At 40.6% G+C, this 22,559-nt stretch overlaps 1 protein-coding gene across 1 annotated transcript; it reads right to left on the bottom strand.

Annotated features, from left to right (window-relative positions):
* Positions 1-355: 355 nt before the first annotated feature.
* LOC145632004 (signal peptidase complex subunit 3B-like) lies at positions 356-5,683 on the bottom strand. The gene is made up of 6 exons (XM_081684253.1): positions 5,330-5,683; positions 5,177-5,224; positions 4,377-4,439; positions 3,968-4,021; positions 992-1,078; positions 356-774 (listed from the first exon to the last, which is right to left on the bottom strand). The coding sequence occupies exons 1-6, from the start codon at positions 5,453-5,455 to the stop codon at positions 649-651; spliced, it is 504 nt and encodes a 167-aa protein (XP_081540379.1). The 5' UTR covers positions 5,456-5,683; the 3' UTR covers positions 356-648.
* Positions 5,684-22,559: the final 16,876 nt, after the last annotated feature.

Genomic DNA, 22,559 nt, shown 5'->3' with positions numbered 1-22,559 from the left:
ACTCTCACCTATATAGTGATTTGGATACATTGCTTTTTTAAACATCAACTATGTAAGACTGTTCTTTTCATCTTATTAGTTATTACTAATTACAACTTATTTTTCCTGACTTTTACTATAAGTGAACTTATTTATACTCCCATAGCTGATGTTTCAACACAATCACTGCATGAATAGCCTGGAAACAATAAATATACTTTGTATCTCGAACCTAAAAGAAATTAGTTTGCCTTAAGACAACCGCGACTGATAAATAAGAGCAGACTGCAGAGCATCCACTACCTAAAGCTTTTAACAGGAACGCAAATTAGCTCGTTACCAATAAGCGCCCAAAGGTTTAGCTCAGACATGATCACGGTGCCAAGAAAAATTTGTAGCCATGCTTCTTCCATTTTATCATGGTCATATACACAAAATCATATCATTGATCATTGTACAGTAGTGGAAATCAGCTTTTCATTGTGAAAAATTCTGCTGCTATTTAACTAGAATGAAATTCAAAGCTTTCTTGTTCACCTTTGCTTGACAATAAAAAGTCCAAAAGCTTATCTTTTCATTGCTTTAACTTTTGTCTAAACATGTGATGTCAAAATCCTTAAATAAGAAACTCTAAACCTCAGTCTTAACTTGAAGAGATCAATAGGTGGATCATCTGTATTGCTCTGGTAAGTGGTATCCTGACAGCACAATTTTGTCAGCAAACATCTTTCCAGTCTTGGGCATTACATGCCAGTGCAATGTTAAGTTGAACTTCTTGCCTCGCAAATTGCTTCCCTGGAATCAACATGTAATAGTTACAAAGCTTTCAATTAACTAGTTGCTACAAGTTTAGTTCAATGGCCATAAAGCTACGATAATGCTTTTAATATAACTATGGCAGCCACTGCATTAAAATGCAAGGAAAAACGACTAATAAGATGTTACAGCCAACTGCTATACGCAGCCAGTGCCAAGAAGAGGGGAACAGAAAAAAGAACAGGTAAATTCCTACCTGATCAGTAAATCGGTACTTGTTTGAGATACTAACTGAAAACTTGGCCTTTTCTTTTGATTCTATGATCGTATCCCAGAGCGAAAGCTGCTCAAAAGAAAATTAAAGAACAAATTAGTTATCACAAAAGGTTTAAACCTGAGAGCATGACAAGCAGGTTTGCAGTGGAAAGGGTGTAGTGAATTAGTTATAGAATATATTAGTTATTGCAAAGGGTTTTCCAGAAGTATAAACCTGAGAACATGACCTAGCAAAATTTAACATCAGTACTGGAAAATATCTTTTGTGTGTATTTTAAGAGGACAAAGGACTTTCAAGATTAGACCCTTTTCAAGATAGCAGAACAACCAAAAGAGCTGCCCAAAATTATCACCTAATTAAACTTCATTTGTGTATAAAAACTCTTTTGACTGATTTCCTCTGTTCTATACTTACATTTCCTTAACTGGAAGTTTCAAATCAATAGCTATACATCCAATTTTGGTATTGCGCTCTCTCTATCTCTCTGCTCATCACATAGTCCCTCTTATATCTCTATTCCTCTCCAATTCACGTGATCTCCTTAATTTGTGTACCCCAACTGGCCAACCCCATGTAGGAAATAGCATAGAACAGAGGAAATAAAGTTAAACAAGTTTAAAAATGAAATCACATAGAAGGAACAAATTGAGAGGAGGAAACAATTGAATGTCAGTCGACCTTAAATTCTACACAATATTTTCAGAATTTCAGCTGCACCTGTAACACTAACAATGTGATATGGTTGACAAAGAACTTGACCTTGCCCAAACAACTGACATGGTTACCAAGATCATTGAATCTATTATAATGGACATCTCTAAACAAAACTATCACAGAATTGTTTCCTACCCACCATTATACCAAATCTGACTTAGGGCATGATCTCTTCACCTTATTTATGAAGAGCTAAAATTATTTTTTCTGAACAAAGATTATTTTTACTGAATTGAACTTATTTTTGCTCAATTGAAATTATTTTTACTGATTCTCTATTGTATATCTTATTCTCTATCACTTCGTATATATCTCCTTAAAAGCTACTGATTTTATTGATTAAAAATTATTTTTACTGAATTGAAATTATTTTTACTAAAATGAACTTATTTTTACCAAACTAGAATTAACTTTACCAAATAAAGTTTTTAAAGTGAAGTGAATAGGGCCTTAGCATAAAAGAGGAGGCAGTGGTAAGGGGTTTGGAGCACTATGTCACTAGCCTTACCTGCCTCGGCACAACAAGTCCTATATGAGGCAACCTCCCTATGCCTATGTGCCTATACTTATTCATGTGTCTTGGTGCAGGTTCGTATCATTGTGCATGTTATCTTCTATTGTAGCTGTTATTAATGCTCGTTGCGCACATAGGGGAAAGCTGACTTGGTTAGAGCCTCGGGGATTCATGCGCCGCATGGGCGATCAACGCTCATCCCGTTGCAACTAACTAGTGAGCTAGGGATGCCTATGTCACATCAGAAGCCTCATCTTATGGAAGCCTTTTATTGATTTTTGTTTTAGATTTAATTGTTGACAAATCAACATAAAGCATCACAGAGCATAATAGCCATATGCAAGCAATATAGCAGAGAGCAAAAGTTGTCGGATTAGAACAAAAAGATTCTCAAGCATTATTGAGATGTTGTGGTACGCAAATTGCTGACAAGTTCTTTCATCTCCAAAAAGATCTTACTTTATACATCAAGTTAAGGCATCAAAGACTCCTTGAAACACATTTGACAAAATAGCATGTGTCAGGTAGGGTATGTGATTTCTTAGGTTAGGTCATCATATTCAGTTGCAGCAATTCCTCTATGCTACAAAGTAAGGTATCCCACTAGTTAATAGCATCAGCTGTTTATTTTTCAATTTTTTTTTATAGATATAGAAGTATTTAGCTGATAAGAACATAGATAAAGTCCCAGTTACCCTATCTTCTGAATTTCTGATTATTGAATATGCTTCTACTGATCTGCAAACTCAATAAAATTTACAGTAAACTCTTTGAGACCATCTACATCCAACCATATTGATGAGAAACGGCTAGAAAAAGAAGCTCATAAAGAATATATTACTAGGAAAATGATCACACCAGACCAGAATAAATAAAATTGACCCATCATCTAAACATCAAAGGCTCGTAAGGACCCATCAAAACCCCACGAGATATAGGCTTGTCTTCCATTCATACCAGAATAGGGGCCTTGCTTGCAATTTTAAAAAGTCTCAAGCAACTAGCTTAACCATTGGAGTTAGAAAAGAAAAGCTTAACCATTGGAATTAGAAAAGAAATTTAGCTTGGGCAAGCTAATTTGCTCGACAATTAGGTAGCAAGGTAATAGCTAGCCATTGGGGTACAAATTAGCTTAAAATGTTACTATGTGGCAAGGTAAGGTATTTTGACAATTAGCTTGCCGTTGAAGATGCTTTTTCTCTCATATTTGCAGGGAGCTACTTTGCGGATTGTCACCTTGTCGGCAGTGGTAGATAAAAAAGAAGTCTATATGTTTTGTAAGGTATTCACCAAAATAAAATGGTTGCATCTTCATCCAATATCTTTTACATGATATCTATTTTATTAGAATCTTGCACTTTGGCTTAATTAAGAATTCTTATTATGCGGAATAAGATCCCATTCTTGCAATTGATCCCATTTCAATATTCCTTCTATACAGCACAATTGCACAAGTGAGTTCTGAATTACTGACATCTTTCAGCTTTTCCTTATTCTTTGGGCATGAGAATGGAAAAAGGTTGCCTTTAAACTTTAAAGTCTCAATCCACTTTCCTATAGTATCTATCCTAAGGTACAGGTACACAATGTTAGGCAAGTGATTTCAAATAACACAACAAATTTTTTTGACCGCAGCAGTTTGGTAGTTTCGCATTTAACAAACACCAGAAACAGGATATAAAACACACACACACACGGAAGATAACAGTGTCCAATCACCCAATTACCTGATTCAGTACATGTTTTTTGGTTTCATACTCAGCAGCAACAAATGCGAACACCTACAACAAAAATAACAGAAGAGCTTAGTCAATAACAATAAAAGTCTATAATTCAGCCCTAAGAAAGAGGTTATGCTAGAGTAACTATCCAAGCAGGTTTTAGATTTCTAACACAATAAAAGAGAACCAAGCACCTAGTTCAAGTTGACCTTTATTGACTTAATGCCAAAGAAAAGCAAGAATTACATAAAAACAGTAAATCCTACAACTAGCTGCCACAGTTTTTTTTTTTTAATACTAATCTCTTATGAACGAGATTGGAGGAGACAGGTAGGAACACAAACAACGGAAAATTAACAAAAGCATGACGACAATAACATTAACACTAGGATTGCATGAAAATATTATGATGAACCTGCTTTGTATTCCATGTAAACAATGACTGGAGATCAGCTGAAATATTCAGCACCATGGCAACCTGGAAAAACAAAACATTAGAACAATTCCAATTCGAAAAGAGAATAAAGAAAAAAGATTAAGAACACATGTCTCAATTAGTATAAGCTACACCCAGTTGTATTTGTATATAACTTTTACCAGCAACTGGTTAAAATAACAATGTATTGTAGTTTTTTTTATGTAATAATGTGCTTCTTTTAAGATTGTTTTGTGCTTTTAAAATGATTATTATGCTTCATATGCTTTCATTCCTTACCAATTGCTGTCTATGAGCTTTTCTTTATCATCAATGTGCTTCTATAATAATATTTGTGCTTTCATTTTGATGTTGTATGCTTTTGTTTCATACCTATGTGCCTTTCTTACAAGAAAAATACTCAAACTAACCCTTTTACATGAAGAACTACATGTAACCGGGTGTATGTCTAATTTGCGCGTTGCAATTCTAGCTTCAAATTAAAAAGCTAAAATCAACACTTAAATAAAAGATAATAATGGCTTTTATAAAACCAAAAAACATGAAATGGCGCATTCTTATACATCACATTCTCAGACATTTTTATATGTCTAATGTCTTGAACTGGAAATTATCACAGAGAAAATTATTAAATCCATCCTTTCCTGATTTTTCCAAGTCAATTGCTAGTGTATACATATTTTCCAAAGTAACATGCATTAATTAACAAAAAAAATTGATGAGACAAAAAAAATATAGAAACCCCACAAAAATTAAAAACCCAGAAATTGAAAAATTACCTCATCATTGCCACTTGAGAGTTTCTGAAATCTATGAATGTTGACCACCTAAATTGAAACCAAAAAAACACCCAGATCAGAACAAATAATGAAAATTAATTAAAGATAATTAGAAAAAATAAAAATTGAAAAGATGAAAATAAAAATTTGGACCTTAATGTCGGCAGTAGGAGAAGGGGAATTGAAATTGTCAGAAAAAGAAGCGACGCAGCACATAATTGCAAGAATTGTTACAGCTAGAGTTAGCAGTGCATTAGCTCTGTACCCAAAAGAATGCATCTTTGATGTTTGATTTTGAGTTTTTTCTCTCTTGGATCCCTAAATTGAAGTGAAGTTGGGATCCAATTGAGACAGAAAATTGAAACAATTGATTTTTCTGACTAAGAAATTGTGATTTCTGGGAAAGTTGAATAAAGGAAGGATGAATTTTGGATTTCTGGTCTACAGAAATTGGAGTTTGGACTTGTAATAAATCGAACCTGGGAATTTGAGGGAAACTCCTTATGACGTGTTTCCTGTTTTTTCATTGGTTATAGTTTTTTTTTTTTTTTTTTTTTTTTCAGTGTTTAGAATAATAGGGGTGGGTAGGGGTGAGCAAACCGGGTATCCGGTCAAAATTTTAGGACCCGGACTTGGAATTGGTTGGAACCGAGTACTAAAATTCGAATTCGGAATTGAAATTGGTTCAACCAGGTCCTAAAATTTATGAATTAGTATTAGAACCACCGGGTACCGGTTCCGGTTCCGGGTACCCACTTATGTATGTAATTGTTAAAATATAATACAAATTATAATTCTTATTTTAGTTAGGTTCATTTTTAGCGTTTAATACTTATATTTTTATATGCATGAAGCTATTTGTATTTATGTTAGGTATTAATACAGTATTACTTTTTTAATTTACAAATTAGATACATTCAACATATTTTTATTATTTCAAATTTATTTAGTTTAGCATTTATTAAATAACCGGGTACCCAACCGGTTCCGGTTCCAAAAAGTTGAGAATTGGAATTGGTTATAACTAGGTTCTTAATTTATTACCCGGAATTGGAACCACCGGATCCAATTCCGGTTCTGGACCCTCCGGTTCCGGTTCCGGTTCCAATTCCGGGTACCCGGAATTTTTTCTCACCCTTAGGGATGAGCATGCAATGGGACGGATACCCGTACCGTTACTACTAACGGTTCGGGTATCCGATAACCAAAATTCATAAAAGTGATATCCATAATCCGAACCGATAAGTTCGGGTACCCGGATTTTCGGATCGGTTATCGGGTACCCAATAAGAAATCCTTTTTCTACAAGTGTGCTACTACCCGGAGAATGAAAAATGAAATAAAAGGAATCAAGAACAATGAGGGAACCTGGTGCTCCGATGATCCCTCTATTCATGCTTTATTTAACAACTTATTTGCAGATTTATTTCATGCAGGTACTCCTCAAGAGTGGGATTGTAGCAACTGGGACGTCTAGAAGCAATCTATTCCTAAGCTCTCTGATAAGCACATCAGCTTGTTAGGGCTCTGTAGGCGTCGTTTGAAGTGCGCCTATGTTAAAAGCATGTGTGAATATGCTTGGCACTCATAGGAAGTGGGAATTGACATTACGATTAGGGACAAATAAAGTAGGGAGCCGCCAACAAGTTTTTAAGGAACTTGTAAACCGTTCACGGATCATAAAAAGGCAACCACGATAAGGGACAACGATAGGCAACAACGATTGACCCGTGAAGGTTACACCCCATTCATAATCCATGAGATTACTAACTCCATATGGTTCGGAACCACGAAAGGAGGATCGGGGATGATGGTACGAAGTGAGTCATGGAGTCACATTCGCCCGTATTGGCCTCTACTCGATTCTTATAGTGAAAAGCATTCCTGTGATCTCAAAGGCATACAAACAAAATATTCAATTCGCTCCAAACTATTATTAGGCTAAATTGGTTAAATATTAATGCAACACATAATTCTAAAATATTAGTGATCACTTCAATTAACAACAAGATTAAAAAGGAACCTAAACCGGTTGTCCAAATTATCTTATTAGGCGTGATTTTCAATTACATATTCCCTTTAAACATGCAATATGGTGATCAATAAAAATAATAGAATAAAAATTAATATAAAAACCAATTTAATCATAATTCCAACAACATAAAAATCGTTAGAATAATAATAATAAAAAGAGCATGATCCTTACTTTGAATCTGTTTGCTTGCAACTACAAAATAATAAACGAGTTAGTAACTTCAAGGAAATAATAAAACAATAACTAAATTAAATTAAATAAACTAGGGTTGATTTTGGGGCCAAACCCTCAAACGATTCTACCTTTCACGCCTTGGCTTAAGGACAGAACCTCGAGTGAAATATGGACTCCTTTGAGTGCTTGAAGAAGGAATTTTGAAGTGAAAAAGGGTAGGCTAGTGTTTAGGTTAATAGCATAGAAGAGAGAAAAATAAGAATAATGAAATTCTGGTTGCCCCGTACATCAGAAATGAGGGGGAATTTATAGGGAAATTGTGCTGAGGGAGCACACGGAACCCTAAAATAATAAAAACCCTAAAAAAGTATCCCGTGACACGGTCAGACTGTACCGTGACACGGTCAGACTGTACCGTGACACGGTCAGACTGTACCGTCAGACGGTACACTTTCCCGTGACGCGGTACAGTTTTGGAGTGACGCGGGAAATTTTCAGAAAACGGAATGAAAAACGCGTTAAGGGTTTACGCGGAAAGGACACGGAACTTCCCGTGTCACGGCAGACCTCCCGTGTCACGGGAAGTCCCACCGTCAGACGGGAGTGGTTCCCGTGACACGGTCAGACTGTGCCGTGACACGGTCACTTCCAGTCCATTTTTCCGTCTAAATTCATTTTTAACCCTAATTTCTTTCGGCTTTTTAAGTGCCGATTGATAATTTCGGGCTTTTTTCTGACTTTTATTATTCGGGCTAAAATAAGAAAATAATAAAATAAAAATAAATAAAGTATTTGGGCCAAAAATAAATAATAAAATAATAAAATAAAAAGGTTTGGGCTTAAAATTAATTAATAAGCTTGGGCTAAAATCAAAACTATACTTTTACCAAGCATCAAGACTAATCCATGGGTCTTTCAAAAATATGAATTTAGTAAAATACGATTTTTTTAAGCACTCTCGGGATTAAATATTAAACCCGACCAATAGTGGCGGTGAAAGGTTATTTATCATCGGGTTTGGTTTTGGGGAGACATTTTTAGGTGTCTACAGAAGCCCCCACTTTGACTGAGTTTGCAGAAACGTCAGTTTCGAAAACGATAGTCAAAGTAGCGGATAGGGACGGAGAATAATTTAAGACGTTCTGCGATCCTAAATCATTCTGTGTACGCCGATACCTGCAGAAAAACGTTAATTCCACAGATAAAAGGGTAAAGGGATAGAATACGTATCTGGCACCAGTGTGTCGGTGACAAACGAGTTTGGCAGCTTCCTAAGCTTGAAGGAATCTACCGAGTGACATTGGTTGAAATGCTTTCCATGCTTGAGGAAAGCCGACTAAAGAGTTTGGCAGTTTTCTAAGCCTGAAGAAAGCTACCGGATAATACCTTCCATGCCTGAGGAAAGTCGACGTATGAATTTGGTGTCATTCTATGCTTGAAGAATTCCACCGATAATGCCTTCCATGCTTGAGGAAAGCCGACAAAGGAATTTTTGTGGTTTTCTATACTTGAAGAAAAATCCACTGATGATGCTTTTTATGCCTGAGGAAAGCCGACTTGGCGGTTTTCTATACTTGAAGAAAAATCCACCGATAACGCTTTCCAAGCTTGAGGAAAGCCGACTTGACGGTTTTCTATACTTGAAGAAAAATCCACCGATGACGCTTTCCAAACCTGAGGAAAGCCGATGATTGCTGAAATTAGTAAGTGAATGGTGGTTCGATTATCCCCGAACGTGGGCCGCAGATGATTCACAATTTTAAGCCGATTATCCGACCACATTAAATGCTTAAAATGCCGAAAAATAGGCTTTGACGCTTGCCAGGGGTGAAATGGTAATTTTAGTCCCCCTTAAATATCAGTTGGGATTTTCCGCGTAACTCTAGCGAAAAATAACCGCTCAACAATCTCGAAAATCAGTCAAACTAGTCAAAAAGGCGAGGAATATTCCCTGACCAAGCGCAGATTCGCCGTGCCACGTCAGCAATTTGCCGTGACACGGGAAGCACTTCTCGTCAGACGGGACTAGGATCCCGTGTCACGGGAACTTTTTCCCCCTTTTTTTTATTTTGCTGCTTTTGAATCAATCACGTGCAACGGTTACTTTTTTTTTTTTTTTTTTTTTTTTTGTCTCTTTCTGTCTTTAAATTCGCATATTCTCTTTCACACTTCACCATTTCACATCTCCTCTTCATTTCTCCATTTTTGCTCCTTGCTTACCAAAATTGCCGAGCCACGTTTAAGGTGAACCGCCGGCCGTCAAAGCTTACCGTGACACGGTAATCGGCAACCGTGACACGGTCGTTCTGATTTTTGTTTTCTTTTTTTTTTTTTATTTTCTTTTGTCGCGCTTTGCTGCTGCCTCGCTGTTGTTGTTTGCTGCTGCTGTTGCTGTGTCCGCCGGAACTGCCGCCTAAATCGTCGGAGCTCCGTCGGCTTTGAAGCTCGCCGTGACACGGGACTGCTTCGCCGTGTCACGGTTGTTGTTGACCGTGTCGCGGCAGTCGTGCTGGTGGCCAGAAATTTTTTTTCGAATTTTGGAGTTCGATCTCACCAATTTGCTGTAATTTCTCGATATTCTCCTCATTTTCGACCCTCTACAAACATTCATGTAAGTTTCCTTTGATTTTTGCTTTAAATTTGCTTCACATAAACAATTTCATGACAAACCCTAAAAAATCAATTTGGGGGTTTTTGATTTTGAAGCTTTATGTTGAAATTCTTGCCATGATTTTACTTGTATATGTATACATGTGTGTTTGTGAGAAATTTGAGACAAAAATTGCATGATTTGATGGAGAGTTGAGCAAATCACCATTTTTGGGTGCTACTTTGTGAAATAATGTTAATGTTTTGCTCTTGAAATGGTGAAAAAATGGTAGTGAATCTTGTGAAATGATGTGTTGATTCATATTTTGCATATGTACTATATTGTCATGGAGAACATAGTATCATGCAGCTAGGAGAACTGTAGTATTAGTTTGTCATGGAGAAACTAAATACCATAATTTTGCCAATTTTTAGCCTTGAGGTAAAAATTTAGCATATAATTCAATAAACAACTAAATAACTTAGGAAATGATGCTAAGTATTTAGATTTTTATTATTTTTTTTTATGCAATTTAAAATGTTTAGGAAATGATGCTAAACACTTAGATTTTAATAAAATTTAGAATATAATTCAATAAACAACTAAATAACTTAGGAAATGATGCTAAGTATTTAGATATTTATTTTTTATAAATATGCAACTTAAAATGTTTAGGAAATGATGCTAAACATCTAGATTTTTATAATAGCATGCCTAGACGACGAGATTGCGACCTTTCTACCCGCGGCCGGCGTCGGGCTTTTCGGGAGGACACTCCCACTGTCCCTGAGGGCGTGGACGACGACGTCTTAGAGTCCGAGCCTCGGACTTCTACGAGTAGGGGTAGGTGGGTTCCACCTCCGTGGACCCCAGACCAGTTGGTTTTCTGCCGTGAAAACCACGTCTCTCACCGCGCACTCTCCGGCATAGTCGATGGTACACTTCGCCAGCATGGTTCCGGGGCCGGTGATTTGATGCCTCGACTTCACCAGGTCATTACGAGGGATCCTGCTACGAGCGCCCTATGGGAGTCGTCTGGCTTGGTCGATTTCTACGCGGCGGTTGTAGGGTTTCGCAGCCCCCGGGGTTGCGGCGCAACGGTCGTTCGCGCGTTGTTGGAGTATTTCTGGGATACTACTAACACGTTTCACTTTGCTTGGGGGGAGATGACGGTGACCCCCCTGGACTTCAGCATGATCAGCGGACTGCGCTTCACTGACCGGGCTGTAGGCCAGATGTCCGATCTATCTTGGACATCGGCCGAGATAGCTGATTTGTTGGGTCCGATTGTTCAGCACATCAGGACCCGACCGGTGTCTCGAGGTGGTTCTAGGAGTGGACGATCGGAGTCGGCTTCAGTTCTTGCTCGCGGCTTCGAGATGGAGGATACGACGGCCGAGCAGCGGGTGCGGATCTTCATCTTGATCCTGATCTCTATGACCCTCTCTCCCGACAGGAGTTCACGCGTGCTCCTCTGCTACCTCCCCTCTTTGGCCAGGATTCCCGAGATAGGATCCTACAGCTGGGCCAGTCTTGGGTACGCGGATCTTCTTCTATCTCTACGTCATGGCTGCCGTCAGCTGAATGACGAGTCCCCTATCACCGTTTACGGCCTGTGGAGAGTCGTAGAGGTGATGACCTTTTCCCTTCTTGTTTCATTTCAGCTTGTTCGACTCGTGTGCTGAATATTGTTTTTGTTGCAGCTATGGTTCTACGAGTACTTCCCAGGCTTGGCTCCTCGCCGGCGTCGGGGAGCGGTCCATGACTTCCCCGTCGGGGCCAGCTGGCGCGACCGAGGAGAGTCGCGGGTGGAGTCTGTTCCGGCACTTCGTGGGCTACTACGCCGAGGCACCTCTTCCGTTGGCGTAAGGATTAGTTTTGTTGCATTCTTTCCTTCTGATGTTGTTTCTGTTGTTTCACGCCTAACTTTTTATGGTTTCCAGGTTCCCATCGATGCCCAGTACCGTCCTTGGGCCGGGATGACTGATCTACCCGAGGCCCTGCGTCTTTCAGTGTACCGTACCATTTTGGTTGGTACCGGGCGCTTCGTCTGGTATTTGGGGGAGCGAGTCGTCCGTCAGCATAGCGGCGATCGCTTTGTGGTGCCTTCATCCCCGCCAGAGTCGATGCTGGACTCTCGCTTGATCAGAGAGTTGATCAACAGGGGAGAGCGCTACGCTCTTCCATGGCAGGAGCTCGTTCACATGGAGAGCGACTATGCGCGGGATTTGCTTCCCTCTCTGGCTCCTCCACCCCGTCTTCCCGAGGTATGATTTCTTTTGAGAATCTTCTTTGCTAATCTTTGTTTTAAATAGTCGAATAACTTGATTATTCGATCATATTTTCAGACGACCATCCACCCTGTGGGGAGGATTCAGATTCCTCCTCAGTCTGTCCGCTACCCCGGGCCGATCGGTATCACGGAGGACCATATTGCTGACGCGCCGGAGGGTTATAGACAGGCGCAGGAGTCAGTGCCCGAGGTTTTTGAGCCGGTGAGTTTTCTTCGACGCATTATCCACTCTTTTAATGCTACTTATTACTGATTTTTCTCTGTTTTATCCTCAGCCTAACCGCCCGGAGGTGATGGGAATCATGAAACTGGTGGACGCGCTGAAGTATTGCATCATCAAGCTTCGGCGTGGTGCGAGTTGTCGGAGCTCTAGCGACGTTCTTGAGGTATCACTTATTTTTTTCATTTCTACCATTTGTTTTATTTTGCATCGTTGACACCTTTTGATTTTGTGTCTTTCAGGAGCGACGGAGGTCCCGCTCGCGCTCGAGGCCCAGAGGCTCGGACGAGGAGGAGCTTGGTCGTGGTAGACGATCTCCTGAGGCTCACCGACGTTCTCAGCGAGAGCCTCAGACTACTCAGCCATTCCAGGAGGCTCAGTGGCAGCAGGGTCAGTCTTCTCAGCGTTTTCCAGGTCAGAGTCAGGGGCAGCGTCAGTCATTTTCACAGCCTCCAGTTCCCGAGTTTGGGTCTCCTTTGGATCCTGGTTCATTCTCGGCTCCATTATCCGGGATTCCTCCACCGCTGTCGGGCTTGTTCTCGGTTCCGATGTATGGGACGATGCCTTCGCCGACGATTCCAGTATCTTTGGGCCAGTCTACTCCGTTTTCCGGTTGGACGGGTCCTGCCTTGAGCTTGGCTACTGCTGGGCCTACGGGGACTAGTAGGGACGCTACTCCCCGTACTCGGATGGTCGAGGGACTCTTCGGTTCGCCGTTCCCATACACACAGGGTGGACCACACGCACAGGGTGGAGATGAGACTGATTCTGGCTCTAGGGATTTTTGACCGAGGGTTTTTGTACATGCTATGATGACACTTGACATATTTATGTATTACGACTCTTTGTACATTATTTACAGTTTATATATTTATTATTGTGTGTGTTAGTGTGTGTTTGAGACTTCTTGTGTGTGATTGTGTATTTATTAACGACACGACGAAAAGACATAAGTGGAGTAATGGAGGGTACCGACCTTCCCCAAAAGAAAAAGAAATAAAAATTACTTTCCCCAAAAAGAAAAGAAAAGAATGAAAATAAAAATAAAATGATAAAGAGATAAAACAAATAAAAAAAATTATTTTCCCCAAAACCAAAAAAAAAAAAAAAAAAACAAATATACAGAAATAAAATCTTAAGATAAAATAAAGATAAAAATAAAAAAGGTGAGAATTTTATTAGAAATAAAACTCTCAGAAAAAACAGAAAAAATAAACGGAGAAGATAAAAAAAATATAAAGAAATCCGGATAGATACGGGAAAAGGTAAAAAAGAAAACGCGTAAAGTGCCGTGACACAGCACTGTGTACCGTGTCACGACAGAGCTTGCCGTGTCACGGCAAAGGTTCCCGTGACACGGTGGAACTTCCCGTGTCACGGGACGCGTATTATTCAGCGGTGTATATTACGCGTATGAAAAGATAAATTCTGGGCAGATTCGAGCGCTTTTGCTATAAAATAAGACCAGATTATTCACGATATGCATAACTACGAAACACAAAATAATTTAGAATTTCATATTTCAATAATCATGTCTCAGAATTTTGATAATACATTGCGCGACTGGTCTTATTCTTTGACCAATGCTGAAAAAAGAGAGTTAGAATTATTTCATGTCAGGGGTTTTCTAGCCTTGCGACACGTAGCTATTGAACATGATTTTCTTAGGGCAGCATTAGATTATTGGAGTCCAAAAACGCACTGTTTCAAATTTGATTATGATGAAATCTGTCCTCTGCCGGAGGAATTTGGTGCAATTTTTGGATTTCCTGCTAGAAATCTTATTGCCATCCCTACCCTACGTGAATATTATTACCAAGACTTTGAACGCCATCTGAATCTAACAGATCCAGATTTAAATAGAATTGTTTGTGGTAATGAAGTAGACTTAGAAAAACTTGCTAATTTATACTTTAATCGCCCTATCTCTGAGTCTTATCATGTATATCGTTGAAGGGCATATATTTTTTGCATGTTTAGCAAGCTACTATTTGCAAACGGTAGGGCATGACATGCTTGTCTAGCGTCTGTGCTTGAGCATGTTGAATCCGGAAGGTCTCCTATGCTGACGTGTCTTGGAGAAACATTTCGTGGTCTTGACGAGGCAAAAGCTGACCGGAAAGCCATCAGGAAGGGCTCTCTGGTACTACTACAGGTAAAAACACGCTCCGAATAGCCCCCGTGACACAAAACAGGCACCGTGTCACGGCGGGTGTCTGCCGTGACACGGTTAAAACTGCCGTGTCACGGGAATCTGCAGTACTTTTTTTTTATTATTATTTTTTTTTTGCCGATTTTGATTATTATTATTATTTTTTTTTCTTTTCTTTTTTTGTAGATTTGGTTGATGGAGCGTTTGGAATTATTTGAAGCCCCCGACGATATTGAAAAATATGGCCCTAACGACTTAGTCCGTAGGAAGAAGAATTACTCTGCGAACATGTCGTATGAAGATTGGAAAAATTTCTTTGCATAGAGGGAATTTTCCATTCGTTGGGTGGTGCCTTGGTGGAGGCTTACTAGGATGGTTGGCACGAATGAAACTCCATATTGCCGTGTTCCTAGTATCTCCAAACTGACCTTTTACTGTCCCTCTCGACTGATGCGGCAGTATGGACTTGAACAAGTAATTCCACGCTATAACGATAGTCCTCGAGAAGTATCGTTGCATGAAAGTAACGTTCACAAGTACGAGGCTTATTGGATTGGAAGACCTTTGTGGACTGTTTCTGCAAGTGACCAAGCTCCTCCTCCTTTATCTAGTGCATACAAGGCATGGTTGAACCCTAGAAGTAGGAGGGAACGATTTGGATCACGCAAGTCTGATGTAAAGAGTCGTCTTGGAGATAAGAAAGCTCCTCTTAAAGATCGTCTAGGTCCGAGAACACAAGGAATTGAGTTTAAGACTCCTAAGATGCCAAGAAAGAAGACCTATGTGAAAGGAAAGGGTAAAGAAAAGATGGTGTATAGGGAGAAACAACCGAAAAAGTTCAAGAAAGGTGAAAGGGGTGAAAGTTCGACTAGGGGTGTGACGGTTCGGGCTACAAAAGACACACTAATGGTGAAGGCCGACCTAATTGAGCAAGAGAAGGATATTCCTAAAGAGAAGAGAGATTAGATCAATAGTGCTTTGCATTTTATAATTTATAATTTTTATTTTAAAATAAGGCATATGATGCCAATACTTGTAGTCGCATTTATTTTAATAATAGCACATTTATTTCAGCCTTAAAAATAAAAATTACAATGACTTTTATTTATTATTTAATTATCCGAGTCAAGGAGTCGGACGCAATGGAAGAACGAAAATAAAAACATGAATAATGAATGCGCCAATATTCCAGAAATAAAACGAGAAAACTGAAAGTCCACCGTGTCACGGTACAAATTCCCGCGTCACGGCATTTTGTTTTTTTTTTTTGACTGACAGAATTGACGTGGCACGGGAATTTTCTCCCGTCAGACGGGATAAATTCCCGTGTCACGGGAGGTTCCCTTTCCTCTTTTTCGTTCAGAGGTTGCCGTGACACGGGAAATTCTCCCGTCAGACGGGATGAAATCCCGTGTCGCGGCAATTTCCCCCCCCCCCCCCTTTTTTTTTTTTTTTTTTTTTTTGCCGTGACGCAATGCTGAACCGACGCGTATATTAGATCAACAGAGGGAGGATTTTTTTTTTAAAGTGGCCGGGCCCTCCTTGAGGGGTTGCCTACGTATCCTAAAAAGGAATCAGGCCAGACGTAGCGCTATTGGGTCATGAACCCATGCGATTAGGCATAGAATTTCTTGAGTTGGTCCAAGTTGGTTAAATTATGGAAGCCGTTACCGTCCATGTCTACTAATTGTGCCGCTCCGCCAGACAGGATGGCTTTAACAATGTACGGGCCTGACCAGTTCAGTCTGAATTTCCCTCTTGGATCTAACACATTTTTACGAAGTGCCTTAAGCACTAGGTCACCCTCTTTGATATTCCTGGTCTTGACTTTTTTATTAAAATGTCGTGCCATACGCTGTTGGTAGGTTTGGACATGATGTAAAGCTGCCAAACGTTTTTCATCAAGCAAGACCAGTTCGTCGTATCTTGCTCTAATCTAGTCGACTTCATTTAGTTGGCTTTCCAATGCGATTCGAAGAGAAGGTATCTCGAGCTCGATTGGTTGTATAACTTCAACGCCATAGACCAAAGTGAAAGGGGTAGCCCCTGTCGATGTACGAACAGAGGTTCGATAACCCCAAAGGGCGAAATGTAGCTTACTTGGCCAATCCTTATAATTTTCCGTCATCTTTTCGATGATAGTTTTCACATTTTTGTTGGCCGATTCGACTGCTTCGTTTGTCTGTGGTCTGTAAGGTGATGATCGGTGAAGTTTGATATGATATTTCTACAACAACTCCGCGCATTCGGCTTGGAAATGTGTTCCATTATCACTGATCATCTCATGTGGTACCCCATAGCGGCATATAATATTTTTCTCAATGAATTGAGCTACGTGTTTTGCCGTCAGCTTGGCATATGAGGCTGCCTCGACCCGTTTGGTGAAGTAGTCGATTGCTACGAGAATGAATTCATGCCCCCCTTGTCCTGGTGGTGTGATTTTTCCAATGATGTCGATGCCCCAAGTGGAGAAAGGCCATGGAGAAGTATACGTGTAGAGAAGCGAAGGTGGAACATGCTGTAAGTTTGCATAGATTTGACACTTCATACATTTCTTGACGTACTCGTGACAATCTCTCTCCATAGTAGTCTAATAATAACCTTGTCGTTGAATATTTTGGACTAACATCTTTGCATTCATGTGAGTTCCACATATACCAGCATGAAGGTTTTCCATGGTTTATGTGCTTCTTTCTTGGCTATACATAAGAGATTCCTTCCCGTTGCGGTTCTCTTGTGGAGTTCTCCCCTGATGAGCACATACTGTGAGGCCAGGAGCCTCAAAGCACGGCGTGCCCTTTTATCAGTATTAGGAGGGTATTCTGCTTTTGTCACATAATTAAGGATGTCTGTATACCATGGCTCTTCATCTTCTTCCTGTGGTTCTTGTTCATCATCAAGTGCATAAACATAAGCTGGTTCATATCTTCTCTCTATGGTTAGTGGCATTCTGATTGTGTCAGCTGGAATTCGCACCATTGATGCTAACTTAGCTAGTGCGTCGGCGAACTGGTTTTCTTCTCTTGGCAAATACGTATATTCCACTTCATCTAGTTGCTCCGTGAGAGTTTCTAAATGAGCTTGATACGTAGCTTGACTTTCACTTCTCACTTTCCATCTTTTGGAGATTTGGTTAATGATTAGTGAAGAATCACCGTAAATTATGAGTTTCTTGATTCCCAAGGCGACAGCTGTTTCTAACCCCAAAATGCATGCTTCATATTCTGCGGCATTGTTGGTGACATCAAAGTCGAGCTTCATGGAAATTAGGATGTGTTCTTCATTGGGTGATACGAGCAAGACTCCTACACCACATCCTTTTTTGTTTGAAGCTCCATCGAAATAGAGCATCCAACTATCGTCTTAGGTCATGAGTAAATCTTCGTCAGGGAAATCGTACTCATCTTTTTCTTTTTCAGCTTCTTCTAACGGGAAGTCTGCTAAGAAGTCAGAAACTGCGGAACCTTTGATGGCTTTTTTTGGCACAAATCTCAAGTCAAATTGAGCTAGATTGACTATCCACCTTGATAATCTCCGTTGAGTGTTGCTTTCTCGAACAGGTACTTGAGAGGATCCATCTTAGACACGACATGCACTGTATGAGTGAGCATGTAATGTCTTAGTTTTTGTGCGGCCCACACAAGTGCGAGACACAACTTCTCGAGTGGTGTGTATCGCGTCTCATATCCTTGGAGTTTCTTGCTCAAATAATAGATTGCATTCTCCTTGCTTTCGATCTCTTGTGCTAGCATTGCCCCCATCGTTTCTCTTGTGACCGTAAGGTAGAGTCGAAGAGGAAAGTCAGGTATTGCTGGCGCTAGCACGGGTGGGTTTGCCAAATACTCTTTGATTTTGTCGAAAGCCTTTTGGCAATCATCATCCTATGTGACTGGGACATTCTTCTTAAGCTTCTTGAATATAGGTTCACATATTGCTGTGAGCTTTGATATGAACCTACTTATATACTGCAATCTTCCAATGAAGCCTCGAATCTCCTTCTCATTTTTGGGTGGTGGCATGGCCATGATCGCTTTTACTTTTGAAGGATCTATTTCAATCCCTCGGGAACTGATCACATATCCAAGTAATTTGCCTGACGTGACTCCGAATGCACATTTTGCTGGATTTAATCTCATGTTGTACTTACGGAGTCTTTCAAAAAACTTGCGAAGTGCAACAATATGACCTGGGCGATCTTTAGACTTGACAATCATATCATCGACATAGACCTCCACCTCTTTGTGCATCATGTCATGTAACAATGCTGTAGCTGCTCTTTGGTAGGTGGCACCCGCGTTTTTCAACCCGAATGGCATTACCGTATAGCAATATGTGCCCCATTGTGTGATGAATGTGGTTTTCTCCATGTCTTCTTCGGCCATCAATACCTGATTATATCCGGCGTAACCATCCATGAATGACAGGAGTGCATGGTTTGCTGTATTATCGACCAGAATGTCAATGTGAGGTAGAGGGAACCCATCTTTTGGGCTTGCTTTATTGAGATCCCTGTAATCAACACACATTATGACCCTTCCATCCTTCTTTGGAACTGGAACCACATTTGCTATCCATTCCGGATACTTGGATACTCTGATGAAACCTGCGGCCAATTGCTTCCTGATTTCTTCCTTAATTTTGAGAGCCACGTCCGGTTTCATTCGGCGCAGCTTTTGTTTGACAGGCTTCATACCTGGAATGAGTGGTATCGTATGCTGAGCTATATCCCTGTCAATTTTTGGCATATCTTGGTATGACCAAGCAAATACATCAACAAATTCACTAAGCAAGTTAATTAGCTCTTTGCGTTCATCTTGACTTAGTGTTAATCCAATTTTTACTTCTTTAACAGTCGTATCATTGGAAATGTTAATTGTTTCTGTATCTTCAATAACTGCTGTTTTATTTTCGTGTTCTTCCATTGCTTTTATTATTTCTTTGTCATTTTTATCATTAGCAAAGCAATATTGATCAGGGCTAGGGGAATGGCACGCATCGTAAGCAAAGGTACTCATTTTATTGAATTCACTGGCTAATACATCAAGAGAGGCAAGGTCAGCTGCGACCTCACCAGAATTATTAGGACTAGAAGGATAGGACTCAACAAGAGACTTAGGGTTGAACTCTATAGCAGAAAGAGGGTCAGCCTCAGACTCTAAGGACTCATCTACAGACTTAGACTCAGACTCGGACTCGGACCCAGACGATTCAGACTCATCAAACATAGGACCCTCGCCAGGGGTTATTTTCAACTTCTCTCCACTCGGCGTAGTGATCCTCAATGTCTTGCGCCATCCCCTTGAAATGTTGCCAGCTTGGACGATTAACTCGGAGGGGTCGAAATCCTTGTTTGCTATGACGGCTTGAACGAGCTCGGAGTTATCATTTCAGGTCGGCTTGGATTCATTCTTCTCCATTCCAAAAAGAAGGTTGATTCCCAGATCATCAGAGTTCAGGCTAGCTAACTTGTCGGCTGTGGAGAGCTCTTCATCGATGAAGTCACAATCGAGGAACACCTCGAATCCCGGTTCACGGATCCCATTATGGACAAATGGTTCAGGGAATTCATAGCATGGGAAGTCTTCCCCTTCTTTGATGTACTGGCCATTGAGGGTGAACGAATATGGATCCATGGCCATTTCCGTCTTCGTGATTCGAGCGTTGTTGCGAGCCTTCATTTTCAATGCAGCTTGTTTCAGATCTTCTTTTGTTGGCTCGAATCCTAAGCCGAAAGTGTCCTTCTTGAGCGCACCAGGATGGCCCCAAGATTTAGCCATTTTCTTTTTGAGCCCAAGGGTCATTCCAGGAAAGTGACCTTGCTTCTTCAAAATGGCGTTGATACTGGTGTTTGAATAAGGATCGAAGTCGAGATGACACTTTTCCTCTTCTTCGATCGCAAGAACATCATCTAATGAAAACCCCCACAGATCTTCATCTTCCTCGTCGTGTTCAACATGGACGATAGGAGTATCAATAACTTGAACGCGCATAGGAGAAGCATCGATAGTAATCGGAACCCCTCCAACTATGGCTTTCACTTTCTGGTGAAGCGATGACGGAATCGCCTTTAGCTCATGAAGCCAAGGGCGTCCTAATAACAGATTGAAAGAGGCCTTAATGTCCACCACCTGAAATTTGGTGCGACGTTCAATAGCCCCAGTAGTTATATTCATTATGATAGTACCCACGGATTGACGGCGAGTATTATCGTAAGCTCGAATCCCTTGAGTGGAGGGAGTCAATTCTTCATTCTTTATACCCAACTTCTTTGCAGTACGGAGTGGGCACACATTGATTGCAGAGCCATTATCAACCAGGATCATAGGAACATTCATCTGCCTACACACTACAGTGAGGTGTAAGGCCTTATTATGTTGGTCCCCTTCCGGGGGTAGATCCTTATCAGAAAAGGAAATCAGATTGCTAGTACTCGGCAGCTCAGTAGTGAGAAAGTTGACCAATCCTTGAGGAGTCATGTCATCATCGACTCCTATCTTCACAAGAGCATTCATTAGAGCCTTTCGATGCTTGTGGAAGTGGCCAAAAGCTTCCATACATTCATCTCCACCTTGGTCTTTTGTAGTTGTTTGACCACATCGTTATTCACAGAGTCGATGGGATCAACTATCGGATGTGATTGTGGTGGAGGTGGAGGTGGGTTAGGTTGTTGCAACCGTCCATTTCTGGTGAGAACCTTGACCTCAAGGTCCCCCCAAACATCTTCACTGGTGCCGAGAGATGAACATGCTATATCTTTGAGATAGACGTCTTCATCATCACTATCCCAAATCCCATTCACTTCTTCAGCGCTTGAGATAAATACAACTTCCGGCAAAGGTTCATTCATAGGTTGAATGAGTGTTGACGGATCAAAGGAGACTTCATCTCCCATGATAGCCAAAGCATCAGAAAGAGGACCTATTTGAATGTTAGGCTTCTTACCCCCTGGAGGGACAGGAAGTTGGTTAGCATCAATCAGGTCTTGGATTGCATCTTTCAGCCTCCAACACTTCTCAGTGTTATGACCCTTGCCTTGATGATACTTGCAATAAGCATTGGAGTCATAGCTAGCGGTCCTATTCTCAGGTCGAGGTTCTGGAAATGGTCCGATTGGCATAATCAGTCCCTGACCATGAAGACGGTCATAAGCAGCATCATAAGTCATTCCCAAAGGCGTATAAACCCTCCTTTTCCTTTGGAATCTTTGAGGAGGAGCATTAAGGGCCAGCACATCATTGATGTTGATATTGTTAGTAGCATTATTGGGCTTAGAAGACGAAGAAGAAGGAGTGTCGTTCTTCTTGTTTTTCCAAGTGCTGTTGTTATTGTTGCTACCAACAGACTTCATCAGTTCGTCTTCGATATTAATTCCAATATCGTAAACAGCTTCAAAGGTACTTAGAGGCAGAAACTTCAGGTGTTGCTTGTACTTATGAGTCAGATTGGCAATGAACAAGCGAACCATTTCCTTCTCCTTGGGAGGATCCACCAAGAGCGCACCTGTTTCTCTCCACCTGCTTAAGTAAGTGGTGAAGCCTTCATTATCTTTCTGTTTGAGAATGGAGAGTTCACGTTCATAAGTCTTGGCTTGGATGTTACACTTGTACCGATTCATAAAGCTTTCAGCAACATCTTCCCAGGTCGCGACATGCTTGGATTCCAGAGAATAGAACCACTGTTGACAGGCATGCTCTAAGGAAAGAGGAAACACCGTAGGGAAGAGTGTCACATCTACTCCCTTAAGAGCCATAGTTGCAGAAAAAGCCTTCAAATGGAAAAGTGGATTATCAGTAGGCTTGAACTTAGGAATACCAGCAGTGGAAAACTTCTCAGGAAGCTTCTCTCTTATGGACGAGGAGGTGATAGGCTGTTCCACATAAGTGAACTCTTCGGAAATCTTGCTCATCTGTTCCTTGATC

The sequence above is a fragment of the Chenopodium album genome, chromosome 5 (assembly GCF_948465745.1).
Source record: "Chenopodium album chromosome 5, dcCheAlbu1.1, whole genome shotgun sequence".
Lineage (NCBI taxonomy): Eukaryota > Viridiplantae > Streptophyta > Magnoliopsida > Caryophyllales > Amaranthaceae > Chenopodium > Chenopodium album.
This window is presented reverse-complemented; position numbering and strand designations above follow the sequence as displayed.